Here is a 19,562-nt window from a genome sequence, read left to right as displayed (position 1 = left end):
CCACCTCAGGAGAAAGTTACACTTTCGCTGCCGCGTAACCGCTAGGCTCGATGGCATTTCGCGGCTAGTTCGCTTATAGTTGTACGAAAAACAAACCTTCGCACAAACCCCATCCGCGGCCTTCTTGCTCTCGAGGTTCAGTGTGGCAAAACGCGCTTTCCTGTTCTTCACACTGCGAAGAGCGAACCGCGGAGGTATGGGCAGGACTCGCAAAGGCTCGTACATAACCGGTTCCGATTGGCCGTCGCCTTCTTTAAAATTTCGCTGACTAGACCACGACCACCTGGCTCTCGTTTTGCGAGCCACCCTTGCGTATGCTGACGACACTGAATCCTTGCCCTCAAGAGAGCAGTGCAAAGCCCGTGGTGTTGGGTCTCTTCGGCAGGTGATGGAACGCCTAATCGTCAGAAACCTTTGCGGCCGCTGGGCCCATCCGTCGATGTAGCGGTGGCTCGCCGGTGCACGTGACTTTTCGGCCATGTTTCCCAACTGCGCTGTGGCAGCGGTGCGTGCATACACGCCGCGGGCCTCTTCGCCGGCGGCCGTCGGTCGTGACCGCCCCGAGAGCAGCCGTGAGTTCGCCGCCGTGCGAAGCGCGTGAGAAGCGGTCGCGCTTTTTGATCGCGCCAGGCCAGCGCAACCCCCCCCCCCCCCCCCCTCGCACACACACACACACTTCCTCTCTGTACGCCCTTCTCTGCCTCGCGTTGCTGGTTCCCACGTCGCGGAACAAGCGTGGTCGTGCGCAAATTAATTACCTCACAATAGTTACGGAAGCGAGCGAGCGCTGATTGCAGCCGCGATGGCTTACGGTGCCGGGATTACCGCAAGAAGCTCCCGAGTACTTGTTTCCGAGCAAGAAGATATATAACCCGAAGGTCTGCTTTGTTTCGGGGGCCGTTGTAGGAGCGTTCAACAGGTTCTGAGACCGTTGGTCTCCTTGTGTGCTAGGTTTAGACTCCTCACGGAATGGAGGCTGCGCGCATTGGGGATTGGAGATTAAGTTACCATCTATTCAGGCGCGCATCCAATGGTAGGCCGGATACACGTTCCTCAGGTCGACCTCTCCTCGTTTCTCATCGTTAGGACAATCTCTATCCAATCTATAAGGGGCGTAGCGTTCGACCACGATATTTTGAAGCTGTAGTCGCCGGTAAACGGGAATAATGGAGCAGTGCGTTTACACCATTTGTGCTGGGGCTGTGCTTTGACGTACCCCGACTAAATAGCGTAGGACACCCGCATTTTTGTCTCCGGTAGCGGCGCTCCGAGCTCGCCTAATAGTACCGTGGGGTTATTGAACTGCGAGCAGCCGCCGGTCTGGAAGGTGGCCAAGAATTTCCGGCCGCCGTGCTCGCCGCGTGCAGGTAGCGTCATATTTCCAGATTCTCTCCAATTTCCTTCGCTCTTTCAGTCTTCGGCGCGGATGGAATCTCTGGCATTGTTCGATAACGTGACGCGGGCACGTTATCGTTCCTTTGTTGCGACAGTCCGGCCTTGTCACAGGCAATTAAAAAAACAAAAAGCTTTGAAAATGTTCGCTGAGACACCCGGTATATTTTTTTATTAAGTCGAAACTACGCGTCACTACTTGTAATTAACATCTGTTCGTATTTTCTTTTTTAATTTTCATTTTGTTTCTTGAATGGCGCAAAAGACAGAATTGCCGTAATGAACGAGCACTGATGAGCTTGTATCGGTTTTGGGTCCTCTGCGCCATTCACAAATATGGGTCAACACTATTACTGACCCAGTTTTTTTTAAAATCTTACTTCGATAGAAGACGCCTGTGATTCTTGTGGTGTTGCAGTACAGCTTCCACGTTACGATGGCCGAAAGGTTGCAGGGATAATCCACACTGTCTCAGGGTTACTCAAAAATTCGTTATATTACGTGCATCGCTGAAAACGCGTCTCGCGGTCAATTCTCACAGCGGCAGGCTTCGCGTTCTCTGGCTGCGCGCGCGCCAAGAAGCGGCAACTCGCCCGTACACTCCACAGCACGAGTGAAGCGGCAACTGTGCGTCACTTTAGGTTGCGAACTTTAAATAAAGGAACTGAAAACTGTTGGATTCGTTTTTATGTCCGTACGTTTCTCATCGAAGTGACGCAACACACTGCCGCGACTAAACAATTTCCTCGACACGCGGGGGCCTGACGGCAGTCGCGCTCGTGCGAATATGCGTGGTTGACAGCCAGAGACATATAACTCGATAAACATGTCTGTGGAAGCGCAGACAAATATCTGCGTCATTTTAGTGTGCTTTACGGACTGTTTAGACGAAGCCTTGAAGTTCCGACATTATGTTTAATACTTGCGTCGTATAACTGCGCAGTAGCGTGACAAACACGTGCTTTTACGTCTCGACATCGAAATGGCTGTAAAGGCACTTCCGAAAAAAAAAAAAAAAAACGGTATTTCAGCTGAAGGTCGATGCACCCGCATATTAGAGTAACAATCCTTTATGAAAAATACGACTTGCACATGCGTGTAGTTCGGGCCCTCGTTTCCAGACCTCCATCGAAACGCGTATCCCCCGCCTGTCTCACCCGCGGTTGCGTGCCAGTGTCCCTGCGACGGCGTCGCCTCGAGCCGGAAGGCTGCCCGCTCTGTCTTTCCCGCTGGCCGGCGTCCAAAAAGCCGCGCGCCGGGCTCCGTACGCGGTTGACGCGTTCGTTGAACCTCTGCTCCGCTTGCGCGCGCGTGTTGTGTTTTGCGCGCCGCCTGCCGTCTCTAACGGGGCGAGACTGTCTGCTGCCTCGTATATCGCTGTGCATATATATATATATGGTTTTTTTTCCTATTTCTTTATTTTTTGTTTTCTCAATTCGGTCTCTGCCTGTGTCGTCTTGCGCGGTGCTGGGCGGATGGCTTTGGCCGACTCTTCTCCGATTCACGAGAGCCGTCCGTGCTCCACATGACGAGCGCGCGATGACTGGCGGTCCGCTCCGTAAACAGCGTCCGATTTGCGGTCTTCACGGAGGAGCAGCGGTGCAGAAAGAGGAGCACTGGGGCGGAATAGGGAGAGGGACGACACGAAGAAGGCTCGCGGCTTGTGGAGCCTGCGTCTCGCCTCGTATCGGCCCGTAAGTATGGCCGCTGGTACTGGCACGCGCACGAGAGGTAGGCGTCCGCCTGCCTCTTCTCTGGCTCGAGTATTACGAATAATTTGCTTCTTCTCCGCCTTAGCTGAACTGAAAAAAAAAAAAAAAAAAACTGACTGGCGGTTTTCTCTTCTATTTATTTTCTTTTCCCCCTTTTATCGGGACCATTTCTCCCTAGTGACATTAGCAGTGGCCATTGGTGCCGTTAGCGTGTGCACATGTGGAGTTTTGTCCACAAGATATACTAGCTGTACATTCTGTCTACTATGCGAGCGCGTTTAATATCATTATATTGTGTCGGTTTTATACGCTGGGTTTTATGCTCGGTATACGTCTGAGGCGAAAAAATTTTTGCGTACGTGTGTTGCTTGTTGATCAAAGATCGCTGTTATCAAAGTCAGTCGGGGTCTCTACACGAACCCGGCCGTCTCCCATTCTCGCGTTTGTTTTGCGTGACACGCTTTTAGGCGCGGCGTTGCTGGTCGTGCTGCATGCACTAAGGCGAAAGCACTTGCACATGTTGAGTATCAAAAAGAGTATTTATTATTTGTCTGCGCCATTTTCATCAAAAACAGACGCTCGCTCTTAAATTCCGTCTTCCTAACTAACTGAAAGTGCAACTGTCGCGAAGAAACGGCTAATTACCATATAGAACTTGTGCATTCAGTCTTTAAGCGCACCGACATCTCTGTGTGTGGCGTCTTGTTGCAAGCCGGGGGGTCTGCTGTTCAGGATGAATCGATTCTCTGAAATTTTCGCATGGTTCACTTCCTTGGAGATACGCGGCGCCAAAGTTGTCGTTCGCTTCGCCTCATTGCGCATTCAAAGCCCCTTCTCTAGCAGACGAACGCGCGGATGAGCCCAATTTATTCTGCGCTTTTTCTTGCCGGCCTGCTGATTAATGCCTGCCGGTCAGGACAAGGCCTCGCTCCCTGGCGACGTGCATTACATCGTGTGTCTGCTGCGTCCGCAGACACGAGCTCCCACGTGCAAACGAGGTCGACATTGCGCGAATTTTGGCGACTTGCCCTCCGACATAGATGTGTATTTAAATAAAGGTGTGATGGAAGCTTTCCTCGTCCTCGCATAGAGGTTGCAGTGGTGGCTCAGCGAACTTATTGTCTATGAACCTACACATATAACTGTTTCATTCGTTCGTAGCTTGTCAGCTTCTAGAACCCTTTCGGAAGTATAGCCCTTATTTATTGCCATTATAGGACACGGTCAGATAGCGGAATTAAAAAGATTTCTGCGTTTCCAGATCGCATCGTCGGATGTTATAGGTCGCCACAAAGGGCGAACCTTCGCAGCTGCAGTATACGAAACTCGATACGACGGCTACAGCTACACAGGGTGAATTTCTTTTTCGTTTTGTCATGATCGATGGCCACGCGGCGCGCTCAGTCGCAGTGCTTTCCTGCCCATGAAGGCGCCGTATAATTGGGGACGCTTGCGCGCTCTTTCAACCTAACTATACCAGAACCGGCTCTGTAAAACATTTTCTTTGGCGAGGTGGTTCGTAACGAAGAAGGATAAAACAGTAGCGCGGAATAAACCAGGACGACACGAGTACACAGAACTGACGCCAGTCCGGTGTTACTCGTCTCGTCCTGGTTTACTGGTTTATTTCGTGTTTTATCCAATTCTTCGTTACCAGAACAGTGCAGCGGCGTGGAAGCTACAGAGGAGGCGTGTTGAGGCAGCCGCTGTAGTGCGCAAAAAGCAATGGCGTCGAGTTTCCACCGCGTTATTTCCTCTTGCCCGTGGAACGATTGCCACTGCAGGGACGTTGGATGCGCGTTGGCGTACGTAATGATTAATGGGAGAACGTCGCATCCTCCTGTTTGTTCCAATCATACATCCCGTAGCTCTACGCACTTCTGACATCTCTGATTCGCACTGCATATTTGTTGCTGTTCAAAGCACGCGCTACCCCAAGCAGGTCTCTTATCGTCGTATACGCTAGTTATGTTTCGATACTTCCGGAGTTACTGGGGAATAGCGTAAAAAATAAGGGCAAAGTCTGGTAATCAGCATTGCTATTTGTTGGGCGTGTTGGTAAACAGACTTGGAAAGCATATTTAGCGCCAGCGAGCAAGGACAGAAGGGAGACGACACCACAGTAGCGCACTGGGGTGTCGTCTCCCTTCTGTCCTTGTTCGCTGGCGCTGAATATGCTTTCCAAGTCTGGTAATCAGTTCACATCGCTATTCGGCCAAAACTACTAAAAGCCAGCTGTTAGCGCGGTGGTCTGCTTACAGTGAATTTTAGGACTGCTGAACCGCCTTCTATTCCGGCCTTCATGCACTGTTCCTGCAGGATTCGACTCATTGTCATGCTCGACTGCACAATGTGTGACTCCTTGTGGTGCGTTGAGTAGAATGTACCGGTGCTGTGAAGCTCTCTTCGGATTCTCATCAGATCAGACGTAGCTTCCACTGCACTGCGCGTTTTAGTGAGAGGCCGTGTGCGTCTAAATCGTTCGAGTGTCGGGGACACCCTTATCGGTCGGCCCAAAACAACTCGTGCCTCTATCAGTGAAATCCTCAAGGCCGATTTGCTGGCGCGTGGTTGTCGTGTGGATTAAGTGATCGCGCGTGGGCTTTTCGAAAAGGAGCAGAGGGACGGGGAGGGGGGGGGGGATTGAAGGCAGGAGGGGGAACGGGATGTAAACGACGCTTATTTTGGCGTGTCCACTCTTCTGCAAGAATAAAACTGTCGCCATCTTGCGCCAGCACCCCTACCCCTCTCCACAAGCGGTGCTGGCGCTGATGTGCCCATCTCCGGGCACATCAGCACAAACACACACACACACACACACACACACACACATACACACACACACACGCACACACACACGCACACGCACACGCGCACGCACGCACGCACGCACGCACGCACGCACGCACGCACGCACGCACGCACGCACACACACACACACACACACACACACACACACACACACACACACGCACGCACGCACGCACGCACGCACGCACGCACGCACGCACACACAAATAACAGAGAATGCGCGACTGCTCTTCCAGCTGTAGCGGCGGCTTTGCTCCTTTTTCGACCAGTTGCGTCGAGGCTTCGTTGCGAGCGGTCGGTCGTTAAAAGTCCGAGGATATCCACGTGAGAATGAAAACGCGCGACGTATCCTCCTTTTTCTTTACCGTCGCTGTTATGTTCTTGGATTTCTCCTGGGAACCGGGCGCGCGTATGGGTGGCGAAACATTTTCTTCGTTCGTTCGTTCTTTCTTTCTTTCTTTCTTTCTACTGAAATTTCGTTTCGCCTCCGTTCTTGTCCCTGCCAGAAGACTATAAACCGCGAGCGTCGATCGCCATTCAGCCATGGCAGCCGATTTCCCACTCTCTCGGTTTGTCTTCTCCACCGCTCCTGAACAAAGCCTTATTGGCCGAGCTTGGCCACACTGCCTCCCGGCATCCGCTCCGGCATGAAAGCTGCTCTTTCTATGCAAGGCACTGGTTGCCGAAGGCGCGTTAGCAACTAGCTCACGTCACATTGTATACAGAGGTACAAAAAAAAAAAAAAAATTAACGTCCTTCGCTGCACGAAAAGTTAAAAGAATGAACTAGTCTTCACAGGGTAAGAACAGGACAGATTTATAAAAGCAAAGTTTCGAATGAGCTCAGCCTCAAAGGACAGCGAAATAGTGTGCACCAAGTAAGTCGAAAAAAAGAAAAACAGAGAACGTTGCCGCACAGATCCCTGAAAAATCCGCACTCCAAATCTATTGACAACAACGCGCTCGTGCGTGCTTATGGACAGTTTCTGTGTTTGCCATAGCGTATATGTATACACATGTGTCGCGTGAGGGCTTGCGAGAAATGCGCGTTCTTTTATCTATACGTGGGACGGGTGTTATGTCTCGGGTAAGGAGTCTCAGAAAGTGAGCTGCATTTCGAGGCCGTCGAACACGACCCCGCCATCTGTATATAGTGCTTGTGACGTCGCGAAATTTAGTGGGTTGTGGCGTGCAGCATGCGTGAAAAAAATTTTGTTCCCTATGCCATGTCTGGCTCCTGTTCATTTGTTTTGACGTCTCGTTGACTGTGCCGTCTGAATAATGCCACTACATTGTTTATCTTACCTTAGATACGGTAATATTCAATTGTGCTTTGAGGACGTTGCCATGTTTTTATTGCCGACCTTGTTAGCACGTCCCGACTCATCGAGTGACTCTGCCACAATTACGCTTTCTTCGCAGATGTTCCTGAGGCTACTATGTTGCTGACGTCACCAGAAGGCTTGTGACGATGGCGTCTGTAAGATTGCTCAATTCGTCGGACCTCTACAGCTCACCGCACCACCTCAACGGCAGTTACCACGGCACCGCCTCGAACGAACGCTCGAGGACGCCCAAGGTAGGAGCGAGCCACCGGCCATTGCTTTCCCTTGCGAAGCAAACGCTTGTGCGCCGCGCTTTGTGTACAATTACAGTGACACGAGGTCTCGCCTGCTATGGTTGCCGGCTTGCACTTAGAAACGGCGTAGTTCTTTGCGAGAAAACGCACTCTGCGTTCAAACACACAAACCAGTGGAAATCCTTGCTCTCTTTTGGAGTTGGCGACAAACGAAGCGTTCGTACTCACGTAAGAAACCAGCCCACTGTGTGGATTGCGTGCTCCCTAACACATGTGCTAGAGAATACTGGCTAAACAAAGCGACACAGCTATCAGGAGAGACAAATGAACGAGTGGTCTGTGCAAAAATTGGAGGCACACTTGTGGTCTCCTTCGAGTGGTTCCACTGCAAGCAGTCTTGACGACGTCTTCGCGAAACGAGAAACGAAGCGCGCCTCAACGAGCAGAGCAGACTGAGAGAGATGGATGCCACGTAACAGAGGGAAACTAGAGCGTCGGTTAGCAGTCATTACGAAAGTTAAAGCGGCGCAGACAGGAAGTGATTATCGCGCTTCTCCGAGTCCGAACGCGCGAGCCGGCGGCCCCCCTTGCCCAATGGCATCTTTGGCACGGTGTCGCGATGCCGGGCGCCTGTTCCATTAGCCGCGTCTTGGGCACTCCCAGCTAGTAGCGGCGTTAATGATCATCCCGCGTCGCTTTTGGGCGTCTGGCTGTTCTACTGCTTCTGCTGCCTCGTGTGAGGATTTGCGGCCGCCGGCGTCCGGGGCTTCCGCGATGAGCACGGGGCGGTGGTCGTCGGCTGTGGCGTGCCGCGTTCTTTATCCCGGTTTCTGTATTTTTCAAGTGTTCCGCTGCGCTGCTCTCACTTGACGCGTCGCGGGTGCTAATGTGGGGCCACACTGAATTCGCGTTTGGAGAGAAATGTGCCTGCTACGGGCAAATCACGAGTCATTCGTTTACACTGCACCGTTTAGCTGGGCACTGCCTCCGGTCTCCGTAGCTGCAGTGCGCTCACTCTTGCGCTTCTAGAGGCGTGCGTTTCATTAGTGCAGGCTCGCAAAAGACTTGGCGGGAGGTGTGTACCTGCTGGAGGACCAGGGAAACCTAAGTTTATTTTATTTCTTGCTCGAGTCAAGATTGGGTACGCTGAATGACAGCGCAAAAGTGAAAGACGAGTGGCGAAGCCAGCTTATACCCATAGTAGCTCCCTAGCTGTGATAGGGAGATAGGGAGCGTTACACCAGCTGCTTCTCAAGGCCTGCTGAATAATAATAATAATAATAATAATAATAATAATAATAATAATAATAATAATAATAATAATAATAATAATAATAAAGAATTGTGTCGTTATTGGGGGAAAATGATACTCAAATCGCAAACATGTGCAAGGCTATCGTGCCTGGAAGGGATCTAAATTTGTCCAAACATTGCGAAATGAGGGACGTCTAGCAATCACCGGGCAACGTACTGCTGCGGTTTGTTCACGCGAAAATTGCAGAAAGTTTGGCCATTAGCTGCGATTACCTCCTATAACGACTGATCCCGCCCCGCCGGACGAGCGATGAAGTAGTTTGAAACGAGTAATGCCAGCTGGCGCTTCCGTTTCTTTGTTCCTGCTCTACGCGCATTTCTCACCGGACGTGCATGGTTGCTCCTACAGTGCGGGCGGAGAACGACATGCGCGTTCACCGCAACGGTACTGTGTGCAAAGACACCCTCTTTCACGTCCAAGGGCGCCCACCAGAGCATAACCTCGCCGTTTAGGCAGTAGCAGTTGAGCACGAAGTGACAGGTTCGATTACACAGCTGGATTGATTGATTCATGGAGTTTAACGTCCCTGTTGCACTGGGGCTAGGGAGACACCGGACTGCAGGAAGGATATCTTGTGAATGCGGCCGGGAATTGAATCCGCGACCTTCCGTAACTTCACTCAGTAAACGGTGTGGAGTTCAAGCAGAACCCCACGTAGCCACTTATCCACCAAGGTGAGTGGTTCCGTTTTGTCAAGCGCATTCACATGGGGACAGAATGCAAAACCGCTCGCACGTATTTAGGTATAAATTTGCACGGTAAAGGCCCCCAGGCGGTCAAAACGGTGCACTCCGCTACGGCGTCTTTCGTTGCCCCATTGTTGATTGGGAGCGTTAAACCTGATCAGTCAACTGTTCCGAGGTACTTTTAGCAGTTGTCGCTGTGAGAGGCTTACGCGGAGGTGTATGCCGTCATCGCAGAATGACCTGGAGGTGATCGAGACGAGCCACGCGGTTCGGCTGCAGCAGGAGAAGCCGCACCTGGTGAGCCTCGGCGGAGGAAGGCTCAGCACGTCCGTCACCATACACCCGCTCCCTGAAGGTTTGTCTGCCTGCTGCAGCTCGCGCTGCAAGTTCCGCGTCGCTCTGGAAACGCGCTGAAAAAATGTCCTTGGGAGTCCTTCTTTCGATGGCTTACGAGTGGGCATGCCCTTGAAACTCGTTTCCTGTACAAAGGTCCGCGTCCACCTGCCCAGGAAGTAAAGAGTTCTAAAGACGACGCGCAATGCAATGGCCTATAGCCGTGGCGTATATACCCCCCCCCCCCCCCCATATTCAATGCACTTGTCACATTGTCCAAGAAAAAAAAGGTTATTTGATAAAAACTAAGAAAAATGTTGTGAATGGTGGTCGGCTGAGGTACTGCTGTGCTGTGTCAATTTCTGTAAGATGCATTAATTAGCAGGCACTTTTTGAATTATGAAGATGCGGTAAAGGTATTGCTGAATAGCTGAGTTTGACGTTGGGCAGTGAAGTGCACTTCAGGTTTCGTCGTACCGCGCCTACCTGAATGTCTAAAGTGGGCTTTGTAGCATCACGTGTTGTAGTGCAAAGAAACGTGATTTACAGGCGTAGCGAGTGCGGCAACAGTTATCAAATATAAAAAGCGACAACAACATCTAATGGGAAAACAGGAGAACACAGCGTTCATAAAGATGGATATTAAGGCCAACTGGTGCATTCTATACACGAGCCGTCAATCCTTATTTTAACAATGAAAATAAATTATGGGTTGTCGGAGGGTAAAACAGGCAATGTGCCTATACTAGTTGCGTTGCGCAGCTGTGAGTGTTTCCATTTGCGGAATATATTATTATTATTATTATTATTATTATTAAGACGATGACGCTGGCCATGATGGTGAATATATACAGATGAAGAAGATGAAGGGGTAATATAATGCTCACATTATTATTATTATTATTATTATTATTATTATTATTATTATTATTATTATTATTATTATTATTACTATTTTGGGTTAACTGAAGCATACTTATTTACTGAATGTGTGCGAAAACAGTCAGTTTCGCCCGAAAGGTGTGCACTGTTTGCGACAGCAAGTTATTAGACAGCTGTACAAATTATTAATGATATTTTTATCGTCCATGTAAACTGCTGTTAAAATTCTCTCACTAACTAAATTAGCAAGCATCGTGCGATGCACGCACAGGCAAGCATGGACACGTCTCACTCACTCGATGACCGCCGACACCCGCTGCCAGCACGCTTGACGTGATGAAGAGTGGCAGCGGCGGCGAGCGAATTGCTCTTCGTGCTGCCTATCGCTTCAACGGGAACTAGGCCCGCGAGAACACAGCGCACACGCAACCATCAATTATCTTGGGTTGCCTAACCTTTGCACCCACCGCAGATTGCCTCCAAGATACGGGGCGCGCGGCCGCGCTCAGCCTTTACTCCCTCCGCGGCTGAGCGGCCGGAGTAGGAACGGACAAGTGCGTTAACATGCGTCCCTCCTCCTTTCTCTTTTCTCTAGCGCGCAAACTTCACGCCCCCCTTGCGCTCGCGAGAAGATGACGCGGATCTCTCCCGCCCTCCTCCCTTGCGCACGTGACATCAAGCCACCATTCTTCTCGGCTCACCCTCGCGCACTTACCCTTGTACCTACATCAGTCAGCGCGCTGCCGCGATGTTATGGGACTTTGTCTTTGTACGAAACATGACGGCGACGCCGACTGCGGAAATTTGCCTGGTGTATCCATAAAATTGCTATCGCAATTAAAAAGAAAGGAACCAGGCACAGTTGTGTAACCTTACAGGATCGCAACCCGATTTCCAGCAAAGTTGTTAGTTCAACTAGCTCATGAAAAATTAAGCCGGTACTGATAACCTGCTAAAACAACTAGTTATTTTCATTGCGCTATTTCCGCCCACTAGTGCATACTCATTTGTTACATATAGTTTCTACTGTCTTTTATTTTTTCATGACTTTATCTGTGGATGCTCATTATCCTTCCTTATGTAATGCCCTGTTACAGGCCTTAATGGATCAAGTGATAGTGACGACCGCAATAAGATGATGATGATGGTGGCAATTTTCTGCTTTCTAGGAAAGACAAGAATAGGAAGGAATGATGCTCCAGTACTACAGGACATTGTGGTTCACGGGCCAGCTGTTGAGGCTGAACATTGTTACATCCAGAATGAATCTGGAAAAGTTACCCTGCATCCCCTCGGAAAACTGATATCCATAGATGGAATGGCAATTACCGAGCCATCCAGGCTACATCAGGGTATGTTCATTTTGCTGTGCTCATGCTGTGTTTCCTCTTGGGATGACCACTGCTTGTCATACTTAGAAGAATAAACTTCATTGCAGTAAACTTAACGGGTATGCTTTGAGCTGTTTCTTAACAGAAAGTCAATCAGTGCCCTAGGTTAATATCTCCTTAGGAGAGCATAATCATCAGACCTCCGTATTAAATTCGACCTACAACCTGGGTGGTAATACTACTTAGGCATTACCTTGATGTCTAAAAAGCACTGCATATGTAGGATTTTGCCTGAACACTTTCTTTGTAACAGCATTTGCTATTTTATAATAATCTGTGTAGCCATCTCTGTCATACATACTCACTGGCACCATACCCAGTGACTCAAATTATCTACTCAGCAAGACACTGGACATGTATCACTGAGTAGGTGCCCAAATAGATAAGCAGAACAAGAGGTAATTACTGTTACTGCGATTATTGACACTCAATGCGATTCGAAATTAATGAACGCCAACTAGTCTAGTTTGTCGCCTTACTGAAGAAGGGAAGAAGTCTGTAACAGAAAACTGAAGAAGTTGGCTACAGAGAAGTTGGGGACTAGTTGGCAACAGAAGGAGCTGACTGTAGAGAAAGAAGTTAAGTGAACAAAATGGGACCAGAGCATCCATTGAGTAAGGTGCATCGAGCTATGTAAACAGGAAGAAGGGAAGACTGTTCAGTGAAAATCAAAGCGCTTCCGTTATCACTGACTCCATGCGTAAGTGTGGGATCCACCAATTCTTTTGAAAAAGGGAAACATATGAACACATTTTATGCTAGCTTGTATTGTTCACTCATTGCAATTTTTACAACAAACACATACCTAAAGAAATTTGAAGCTCTTTGAACAAGTGAAAAATATATTTGTCCTTACTTAGCCTCTCAGTGTACTTTATTTTTAGTTTCAGTTATCAACTGTAAGTTTGGACGGTTATAAAGTAGAAGCACTTTATATGATGTTTGCGATAGTAAATGTGAGTGTTGGTCTGAATTGAGTTTCCATTTTTTTATTAGGAAAAGAAAGAGGGAAAAAACTTTTTCACTTTAGTCGATACAGGTGAACCAGGTGTTGGCCTGAATTGAGTTTCTATTTTTTTTATTAGGGAAAGAAAGAGGGAAAAAACTTTTTCACTATAGTCCATACAGGTGAACCAGGTAAACCTTATTGTAGCAAACACAGTTAATGTTGGCATGGACATTGCATACTAAATGTGCGTTTCCCCTTGCAGTGAGGAGAAGTTGATGTTTAACACATAATCCAGCGTGTGAGCTACAGGCGCACCACGATGCTGGCGATAACAAATCATTCTACATTGGTAATTGATCAGTGTTCTTATGTTCATGGCCGTTTGTTGGTAACATTTTGTCTAATATCTTTTGTGCTGAAATAAACTGTCACAGTGACTGTACTTGTAGTAAACCACCATATTTATTAAACATTTAGAAACAATTAGCTCAACCTCAGATATTTTATACTCGTGGCCTGATCCTGCTGTACTTTCCTGCATTGTGGGTTTTACATGTCTGCTAGCCTTTCTTGTATGCTTTGTGAGGGAGCGGCATTCTAAAGTTACAACAGTTGTTCCATGTTTCTGTTCCACGTCTCCGAATGAGGAAGACAACTGTGAGTATTAAGTGCACTTACTTTTGCATACCAAACCATCATATTCTGGAAGCATTTCTTTTTTCTCTGCTATTTTTTCTGTTGTCATTGCACCACTTTTGATTTAATTTTATGCTTTTTCTTTTCAATGTGCATTTAATTAGCTTAATGAATCGTTCTGGATTGTTGCACTCTTTAGTTTATTGCATTCTTCGGCACATTATGTGCATTCTTCTTATACTTACTAGTGATAAATGTCCTTGTTCATGTGTAGCCATTTTTTTGTATAGCCAGTTGCAATGTTCTGTGGATTGCACTGCAGTTCACTTATGCTGCCGTGTTTCAATGCATGGTGGCTTGCAACTTCATCAAGCTGTCTATTGTAGTAGTATTCACAGATTTCTCCCCTGTGTCATGTACATCATATATTACCACCAATGCATATTAGTGTTATCAGTATTCTTATTAATATGTTGCATCTATTTATTCAGTGCATTGGAAAATCTATTGAAACCATTACTTTTTCTTGCTTTCTTTGCACTCTACTAGAATACTGATGCTGTGTATTGCTTATGCTTATTTGTTAGTAGAGCTTTACTGGCAATAGTTCTCCTGAATTATGTTTTTAATTAGAAAAATATTTTCCTAATGCTTGCACATATATTTAATGCATGCTCTCTTTTTATTATTGTTATGATATTCATTGTGGTAGCGGCAGTGGCTGAAGGATGCAACTTGTTGAGGGGGCAAAATATGCAACATGCAAGACCGGCCAAATGAATGAAATTTAGTATACTATGAGCCTCTACAAATGCGTTACCACTGACTGTTGTGCACATTAAGCTCACCTCCTTCTGCCAGCTGGCCAACTTGTTAATAAAAAAAAAACTACAAAGCACTTTCATTTCTCTTATGATTTAGCAATATAACTTACAAACTAATCAACAATTACCTAGTTAAAAAGTGCACCACTGTATTGTCTTCTACAGAGTTTATATTAAGACTGCATAGTCTGCACCACACTTTGTTCTTGCATTAAATCGAATAATGTTGTGGGATACAAGTTGTTTAGGCTTCAGTATCTGAGGACAAAAGTGCTGTAGTGCAGATTGCGTAGCGAAATCAAAGATGCTCATCATTATTTTTAGTTGCAATGTTGCTACATACTAGAAATGGACACAGCTAGTGCCCAACATAGCTATGTTTCTTCAGGACTTAGAATTGCACTGCAAGTTTGATGTTCTTACATGACACGGATAATAAGCCGAAAGCTTATTTTGTGGTAGCTCAGAGAAGCATTGTGCTCACAAGGTTTAGGCTTTCCAATGTCATTGATGAAACCTACTCACCATACTGGCTGCAACACTCTGCTCCACCTTTGTAACTTTAGTTACACTTCTTTTTGCCAGAAGGCATTTAGTTTTGCTAGGAGAAATTGATCATATCAGCTTTTATTTGCATTTTGTTAGACACAAAAAGAGCTGTGCAGGAAAAGTGGGCAGTTGTAGTACAGCTTGCTAATGTTTTGTAGTATGGAACAGCTAAGAGAGGGACTAAATTGTAACATGCCAATTATCAGTGGCATGTGTCGGCAACTGGAGGTACCGTTGTGTGCAGCTATATAGAATAGGATTGGAATATGGTTGGCATTGCATAATGGTTTGCAGAAGCATTGTTATTTACATTCATGGTTGTATCGGTTATGTGTTGTGCCATTTTGCAGGCTGCATGATTTGCATCGGAAGGTCAAACTTTTTTCGCTTTAACCATCCTGAGGAAGCCGAGTGTCTCAAGAAAGACCCTCTCCCAAATGCGAGGCTACCACCCATGTCTAATAGCTTTCGTCCAGGTTAGTAATTCCTTAGTAGTTTTAGATCTGTGTGGTGTTTTTTACATATGCAGATCTGCTCACTTAGCTGAAACCACAACATGTACATGTGTGCACGTAACTCTGTTGTCACTCTTATGCCCTTGTCATTGTGTGCCCTGTGTTTTTATTCTGACAACTTTGAAATTGCATGAACAATTGTTCTGAAAAGGTGAGGTGTGCAGACAGGGCACAAGAGAAGAGAAGTGGAGAACATGAACTGTTGTGTGCAGCTCCTTAGGTGATTGCGTTATCAAGATATTTCGCTACGTTGATGATTACCTGATTTTCTGCAGTAGGGAAGAATTTGATTCTGCTGCTACCTCAATAAGTGAGCAATTTAAATTTTATGGAGGAGGATTAAAGTTTAATGCAAAAGGATAGACAGTTGGGCGAGTTGGTACGGTAACATGATTTTGGCTTCTAGCGTGAAGTGAAACACAGACACAGAAAAGAGCAGACAGGACGAGCGCTAACTCTCAACTAAATTTTTATTAAAACGAAGAACATATATATAGGTGATTGCAAAAACCGTAGCATAAAAACATGACAAGATAAAAAGCATCAGTTAAACATATCAGGGGGTATGGAAGTCAAAGAACAAAAATTACTTCAGATTAGTACACGTATTGCGAAGGTACTGAAATTCAACTTGTAAAATGGGTAAAAACAACAACTTGTAAAATGGGTAAAAAACCCCGGTAAGAAACAAGAAAAACAGAAAAAAGAAACAAAGTTTGCTGTAGTACCCTACATACATAGATTATCCCATGGTTTAAGGAATGTGGCCAATAGGTATGACGTCAGTACCGTTTTCTCGGCCCCACGCAAGTTGTCTAACATGTGCCCTATGATAAATAGGAGACTTGAACAGGAAGGCAAAAAAAGAAAAGATGATTGCGGAGTTAAACATGTGTCCCTTGTAGTGCCTTGCAACACGGGTATAGTTTATGATTCCACTCGAGTGTGGGAAAGCTTACATTAGACAGAGTGGCAGGTGCATTAACATTAGACTAAAGGAACACAAACATTCACTAAACAACCCTAATGCATCACATTTAGCGGCACATTCGATTGTGGTTGCAAACCTTTCTTTGAAGACACAAAAATTCTTTCTAGACACAGATGCCAAACCACGCGGGAAATTATCGAGGCATTCCACATAAAAAGATTAGGAGACACTTGCGTCAGTCATGCTTCGTTGTCTCTGTTAGATTGCGAATTTCAGTACCTTCGCAATACGTGTACTAATCTGAAATAATTTTTGTTCTTTGACTTCCATACCCCCTGATATGTTTAACTGATGCTTTTTACCTTGTCATGTTCTTACGCTACGGTTTTTGCAATCACCTATATATATGTTCTTCGTTTTAATAAAAATTTAGTTGAGAGTTAGCGCTCGTCCTGTCTGCTTCTTTCTGTGTCCGTGTTTCACTTCGCGCTAGAAGCCAAAATCAGATTAAAGTTTACCAAGAAATTTCCTCAGCGACGCGTAATTCAGTTTCTGGACATTTCCTTGATTTTCGAACAAAATCACGTTTGTTGGCAGTACTCCCCAAGATCTTCAAAGCCGTTGTTAAACTTTCAATCCAAGCATTCCAAAGTATTAAAAAATGGAATTGCCATGTCATGCCTTAAGTCTTCTCTCACGAGATCCTGCATGCACAAAATGAGCGCCAGTTTTAATGAACAGGTCCGGCACCTATTAGAAGCAGGCTATCCTAGCATAGCAGTGGCCACTGTGGCTGAACGCCTAAAGAAGTCGGTTTCGAGGGGGGCGGATGTGATTACAGAAAGCAGTAATAGCAAAAAAAGAGTAATGGCTATTCCATACATTCATTCAGTATCGCGTAGGCTTAAAAAAGTTGCAAGTAGATATGATGTTAATGTTGCTTTCACTGCTCCCAATAAGCTAGGTAAGATATGCGCTGCCGTGCAGAGAAAAAAGGAGCAGGTAAAAGACAAAAAAAGAACAGATATGTGTCCAGTGAAGCACAATAAGAACAACAGTTTTACTGACTGTCGTATGGGTGTGGTTTATAAAGTTCCCTTTAGCTGTGGCCAGTTCTACGTAGGGCAAACGGGGTGGTGTATCAATCAGAGGCTAATGGAACATTAAAGGTTGTTAACCGATGGATCGCCTTCTAATCTTTCCTTACATTTCCAAGATTGTAACTGCACGCCTAAGTTAGATGAATGCGCGATATTGTACAGGCATAAGAATAAAGATACGCGACTTATGGTAGAGGCATGGCATATCTATAATGGTGGAAGTGCGTGCGTGAGTCAGCCTTCGATTACTTTACATAAGGGAGAGATTAAGTGCCTTAACAGTTATCTCTCACGTAGACCAGCACATGTACCGGATTGACACGTGGTGATACCATTCCTGAGCTTGCACAGATGAGTTTTGTGTCTTCTTTCTTTTTTTCGCCTCAGTGCTCTCTTCAGTTGATAGTCGGCGTTCGTGTTGTCCACTTCTCTTCTCTTGTGTCCTGTCTGCACGCCTCACCTTTTCTTGCATAATGAATCCTTACCAACTAGCTCAGCTTTCTGTCGTTCTAAAAATTGTTCTGAAGTATGTGGTGATGCATGTATATAAGCACCGGATTGACTTTAGCCATAAGATTTAGATTTACTGACCATGCTCACTGCTGTCATTGTTGTTAAGCATTGCTTTTCGCTCTGGGCACAAGTTTGCCCAATAAAGTGTTTGCTTATTTATTCACATTTCTGCTAGTGCACCTTTCTGCTAGTGTTTCTACTTCTTCACTGCCATGTAGCACTGTAACACTACTGTCTTTGGTGGAACATTGTCAACGTGTACACAAAAAAAATTTAGTATAATGTTGAGCAGTTTTTGGTGGTCTTAAAATGAACATAGTCCAGTATGCTTGTGGCGGGCACAATCGTGATTTTGGGTGTAGATTCAGTTATTAGTCTCACCAAGCCTCAATGCAAGTTAAATGTTTGACCCAACAGTATCAAGTATGGATTCAGGACTTTTCATAAAATTTGGGACAGCCTTGCAGTATTTGACACAGTTGGCAACTCTAGGACATTAACTGTCAAATGTTTCTGAAGTAGCTAGTGGGAATATCGACCAAGATAACACCTGGTTGGTGTTTATCAGCACACATTTACACATGAATTTGTAAATTGTTGGTGAGATGCAGAAGGTGTGTATGAGTCAAGGAAGCAATATTGGTGCAATATGCAAGTAGCTCTTATGATTATTTTCTTGTGCAGTAACGGAACCTCCTGTCCGTTTTGTGGGCAATCCTGGTGCACCTTCCCCAGCTTCATTTGACATGGACAACAGTGTCGATTTTGTCGAGAAGGTCTCAAAATTCGAGTTCCTCGCCCACAACCGGTCACCACCGGTCGCCTCATCTGAGAGTCCTCGCTGGTTTGTTCGGGATGGGATTAGGGTGTCGGCATCACCTCCTTCACGAGCTTGCGAGCAGGTTGGTTTTCCTGTCACTGTGGGTAAGACTTGAGCATTTTGTGTTGACTGCTTATCTCAAAGTTGCTGATATGAAAATTTACTTTTTTGCTGGTGTCATGCTATAGTGTGCACATTCGGATTTTGGTCATGTGTTTAGAATGATGCACTTTGTAGCAATCATTGCTTGCCTTGTAATGAAACTCTCAGAGTGATAGGTTGTCATGAGTTAATTTACTACTCTGCGGCCTGATAAAGCAGGGCTAACAGGCAGATCACATTCTGAGCATTGCTGCCAGATTTCACCGAGTGACATAGTAAAAGAAATAGAATGACTTAGTCCCAAACATAGCATGACATGCAGCTAACCCAAAAAAATTTGTTGCCGCGCCACAATCATTAATTCTTCTAAAGTTGATAGATCACCATGAATTTCTTTTTATGAGGTCTCATTTCATGTGTTTGGTGGTTAACGAGCATACAGAATCAGGGTAACTGAGAGTGTTATCGTAACTTCAGTAGCATCCGTATTAATTACTAACAAGCAGTGAAGCTTAGGAAATCA

The 19,562-nt window shown here is 46.2% G+C and overlaps 1 protein-coding gene across 3 annotated transcripts in view; it reads left to right on the top strand.

Moving 5' to 3' along the window:
* Positions 1 to 19,562, top strand: part of LOC126532320 (uncharacterized) — a 559,184-nt gene that overhangs the window by 98,873 nt on the left and 440,749 nt on the right. For 2 of the 3 annotated variants that reach the window (XM_055071431.2, XM_055071432.2), the window contains exons 2-7: positions 7,337 to 7,493; positions 9,729 to 9,849; positions 11,879 to 12,061; positions 13,662 to 13,706; positions 15,409 to 15,534; positions 18,802 to 19,019. In XM_055071431.2, coding sequence (XP_054927406.1) covers positions 7,386 to 7,493; positions 9,729 to 9,849; positions 11,879 to 12,061; positions 13,662 to 13,706; positions 15,409 to 15,534; positions 18,802 to 19,019 — 801 coding nt within the window. In that variant the 5' untranslated portion in view covers positions 7,337 to 7,385. The remainder of the gene's footprint in view (positions 1 to 7,336; positions 7,494 to 9,728; positions 9,850 to 11,878; positions 12,062 to 13,661; positions 13,707 to 15,408; positions 15,535 to 18,801; positions 19,020 to 19,562) is intronic. The other variant, XM_050180012.3, reaches the window with a different exon arrangement.

This window comes from Dermacentor andersoni, chromosome 5 (genome assembly GCF_023375885.2).
Source record: "Dermacentor andersoni chromosome 5, qqDerAnde1_hic_scaffold, whole genome shotgun sequence".
Classification (NCBI taxonomy): domain Eukaryota; kingdom Metazoa; phylum Arthropoda; class Arachnida; order Ixodida; family Ixodidae; genus Dermacentor; species Dermacentor andersoni.
This window is presented reverse-complemented; position numbering and strand designations above follow the sequence as displayed.